This window comes from Corvus moneduloides, chromosome 5 (assembly GCF_009650955.1).
Source record: "Corvus moneduloides isolate bCorMon1 chromosome 5, bCorMon1.pri, whole genome shotgun sequence".
Classification (NCBI taxonomy): Eukaryota; Metazoa; Chordata; class Aves; order Passeriformes; family Corvidae; genus Corvus; species Corvus moneduloides.
In genome coordinates this window covers 69,312,281-69,316,478 of record NC_045480.1, presented here as the reverse complement: position 1 = coordinate 69,316,478, position 4,198 = coordinate 69,312,281, and the positions used below count along the sequence as shown (strand labels likewise).

The window sequence follows — 4,198 nt, the reverse complement described above, 5'->3', positions numbered from 1 at the left end:
GTACGGGGTACGGGTGGCGGGAACGGGCAGCCCCAGCCCCGCTGCCTCAGCCGGCGCACTGAGGGCGCCTCCTTTGAATCTGAGTCCCTGCCCAGCAGCGCTCCCGGCGCCTCACGAAGGCGGGACCGGGGGGGTCTCTCAGTCCAAGGCCCCATGAAACCTACTCTTATTTCCGTGGAAGGGTGCCGGCGGTAGCTAAATCGCGGTGAAAGGGGCAGTACCGAGCAGCGTGGGACCAGCGGTGTTCCCAGCCCCGCCGGCAGCCCCTCACGGGGGTCCGCGCGCTCCCCTCAGGGCAGGCGCCGTGACGGCTGCGAGGTTGTGCTTCCCGGGGAGCACGGGAAACGCCGGACTTACTGACAGGAAGGGGAGAAAAAATGATTTTTTTTTTCTTTCCTCCCGAAAACTTCAGGAGATGACAAAGTCCCGAAGATGCTGCGCAGAGCGCTGGCGCAGCTGTCGCTGAGCAGCATGAAATCTGCGGATCTCTGCATAGGGCGGCCGGCCCTGCTCACCTCTGCTGAAGGGCGGCAGGAGGTGAGATCCTTTCTTGTCCCTTTAGGTGCTTTTCTCGTGTTATCAGCGTGTTCCTATTGTATTCAATAGAACCAGCATGGATCATGCATTGAGAAAGATGGTGAATATGCTCTTCTATGTTTTCTACACTATAGTTGCATCTGTATTCTCAGTATTGGAAAAAATCCATGCAGCTGCTTTTTTTTTTTTTCGATAAATTTATAAGTCATATGTGACTATATGGGTTATATATTTACTCATCTTTTTTCATGGATTTGTAGTATTTTCTAGTCAGCACAGTGTATGCTTTTGAGTCATCTTCAGATTGTGTAGAGAGTCCTGGTGAAATTCTTTTATCACTTTTATAGGCAAAATATAACCCCTTCCATCTTGAAAAGTGTTGTGGATCATATCTTAAGAGCTTGATGCTACTTGTGTCTTGCTCAGTGGAACCAGGTTTTAACCTAATCCTTCATATTAAAGCATTGTTTACCTTGACTGGAAATGGGAGGAGCAAAACCTCAACTGACAGGTATTGGCTTTGAAAACTCTTCCTAGGTCTGTACTGCTTGGCCCACCACAGGCTTTCCAGGGGGGAGAATTGGGCTGGATGAAACCACACAGAAGAGCCTGAAAGTAAATCCAGGTGACACTGTCACTGTGCAGCCTGTGACTGGTGCTGTCATCCAGGCAGAGGAAGTCAGTGTAAAGTTGAGGTATGGAACTTGTTACAGCCCTGTTGAAGTTTTTATTCATCCACTTCCCTTCATTCTCTTGTCATGTCACAGAGTGGGCATTTGGATTATTGCAGAGTCTGATTATAGTTGTCCTAAATAAAGTTACTCTACAGTTACTTTTGAAAGTGTCCTAGCACTTATATTTTTATAAATTAACATCACAGTTCCCAGGCAGTCAGTTGCAGAATTTTTTTCCATGAAGAAATTCCTCCTGATGTCCAGAGAACCATAGTTTCATGTAAGAAGTAAGAACATAATTTGCTGAAAGAATAAATTGAAGTCCCCTTGTTCAAGTACTGCCTAAGTTTCTAGATGCTTTACAGGTGTAGTTCATTCTCTGCCAATTAACACCTCTGGGTAGTGCTTGCATGCATAATTTAGCTTTTTCTTCCAGTTAAAAGAATCAATCCCTAACTTCAGGCCCCAGCAGCATATTTGAGTATGTGTTTACTCATCAGGAAAGGCTATGGTATTTTAAGAGCTCCTCTAAATTAACTGAATACACCTGTTTTCCACAGAGTTGCTTTCTTGTTGGTTAAAATCAGGAAACAGGCTTTGATTTGCAGGCTTAGGGCTCCCCCCGTTGTTCACGCTTTGAGTTGCAGCAGCTGCATCTGCTTTAAATGCCTTTGGTGTGGTGCTTTTCAACGTACAGGTGTGAGTGCTTACAAAAATTGGGGACTTCCATCTGCAAAAGGGATGAAGCGAGTCTAATCTGAGAACCAGTTACATAAACGACTAGAAAACGCTTTGTGGGGAAAACTTGTGTTTTGATAGTGGATATGCAAGTGCTCAAGGCACTGTTTTAATCAACAGAAGTCGTGTATGTGTGTTTGCAAGGCTGAAAGAGGCCTGCCTGATCTAAATTCTTCTCAATTCAGTGCACGTAGCAGTGATTATCCTGCCTGGTGAGATGAAAAGCCTGCATTGCGTATTTGTAATTCTAAGAAATGATAAATGTAACTTGGGATTTTGTTAATTTCAGCATTTTGTTTGACAAAAGTAGCCCCAGATTACATAGATACACTTCTTGTGTTACTATGTGTCTAATATCTTCGGGGTTAAGTCCATATGATATGAAGACTGCGAAGTGCTGTGGACTCTGGTTTGGTTTTTAAGTGCTCGGAAAACCAACTTTTTCCCTTCCTACCACAGGGACAAAGATGCCACCGTTAATGCTGAGGAAATGTCTGTGTGCCTGCTGAGGAACCTTGGTATGAGTTTTGCTGCTTCTCTTTTGAGAATTTTTGTAGTAAATCATCAAGTTCTGGATACAAGAGCAAACATTTTCCCTTTGTGTTCTTAATCAGGGGCTTATGGCAAAATGGGGGATGTTACTTTATTCACACTTTGTAGATTGAAATGTTGTCATCTTTGTCTTTTTTTCTTCTTTTGTCTTCTCATAGATGGGAAAATAGTCCTACCAGGAAACCTTTTGGCTTTCACTTACTATGGCAAACTTTGCAACATTGTGGTGATGAAAGTGAAGGGGAGTGATGGTGCAGAGCTGATTGCACAGGGCAGTGTCATTCCCGGTGATTCCAATGAGCCAGACCTTGAGAGATCTGATTTGGAGAGCAGTGCCTTAGATTTGTCCTTACAGCTCGGCAGGATGGACATCGGTGATAGTCCAGGGGTTGCCTCCATGAGCACCCCGAGCAAAGCCGTGGATCCAGGCTCACCAGTCGCACCCAGCGGTCCAGACTCTGGGCAGGGAGACAAAACTTTCAGCACGGGAGATGGTGCAGACCTCATCCAGGATCTGGAGGTGGCTGGGAAAGCCAGTGCTGAGGGACTCCCACTAACTGGCAAAATTGGAGCAATGAGCAATACAGATTGTTTTTACTTCATTTCTTCAAGAACTAAAATCAATTTTATAGAACCAAGGACCAGTGTAGCAGAGGATGGCGAGTGTGAGTCCCGGGTCACCTATGACATGATAGGAGGCTTAAGTGGCCAGCTCAGAACTATTAGAGAAACTGTTGAACTGCCCTTGAAGCAACCTGAATTGTTCAAGAGTTACGGTATGATGCCTGAGAAATGGCTTTCTTCATTAACTTTCTTTTATAATGTGACTTTTTTTTTTTTTTTAAACACTAATTGCTCCAGGATTATGCACTTAAATGAATTTTATGTAACACTGATCTGGTAAACTTGTGTGTCCAAACAATGTCAAACTGCTTTATAATTACACTGTATGGATACTGTGAAGATGTTATGGCTAGCCTATGTGAAAAATAGTTGATCAGGGAAGAAATATGTGTCTGTACTGAAATTCCAGCATGCATGAGCAGAATTTGTAGCACATAGGAAAGACTTCTGTACTTGGACATTTGGAAGGTGCAATTGTTTGTGTTGTCCTAAAAATTTGTGTTGGTAGTCAGTTAATCATATCCTTTAAATGGAGAAGAACTCAGATTAATTCTTCTGCTATTTTTATCCCTGTGTGTTCCTGCAAATTTTAAGGAGGTCTTTGAGGCTTTTTACTCAAACTGCTGAGTGTGTTTAGTATGGAATTACAGGGCGGAAAACCAAAGACAATTACTGTTGCCATACATAAAGTTATAGCTAATATATATGAAAACTTAAAGGATATTTGCGACTCTGTGCTGTGTATTTATCACAAAGGGCTGTGTACCTTGTTTAGGTGTGCATTACTGTGAGACAGGGCCTTTTACCTATAAATATTTCTTTAATACCATGCCTTGGAGGCCTTTTATTTCTCTCTGTAACCTCTTCCCCCACACGTGCTTCAGAGAGGAGGTGATTTCAGCTGGGACAGTTTCTATAGCACACAGGTGGCTGTTTCCTGGCCATGATCCACAGGTGTCAGTGGGGTGGTGTGAGGCATCCACGAGCGGTCCAGCTCATTTGGTCCAACCCCAGCATCACCACATGGTTTTGTGGCAGCAGAGTTTGCTTCGTCATGAGTGTTCTTCATACCT

At 44.0% G+C, this 4,198-nt stretch overlaps 1 protein-coding gene across 2 annotated transcripts in view; it reads left to right on the top strand.

Annotated features, from left to right (window-relative positions):
- Positions 1–4,198, top strand: part of SPATA5 (spermatogenesis associated 5) — a 166,649-nt gene that overhangs the window by 229 nt on the left and 162,222 nt on the right. For both annotated transcript variants that reach the window (XR_004240207.1, XM_032109156.1), the window contains exons 2-5: positions 413–537; positions 1,075–1,232; positions 2,409–2,467; positions 2,660–3,277. Coding sequence is in view for 1 of the 2 variants with exons in the window: in XM_032109156.1 (XP_031965047.1) it covers positions 413–537; positions 1,075–1,232; positions 2,409–2,467; positions 2,660–3,277 (960 nt within the window). In the remaining variant the exon portion in view is untranslated. The remainder of the gene's footprint in view (positions 1–412; positions 538–1,074; positions 1,233–2,408; positions 2,468–2,659; positions 3,278–4,198) is intronic.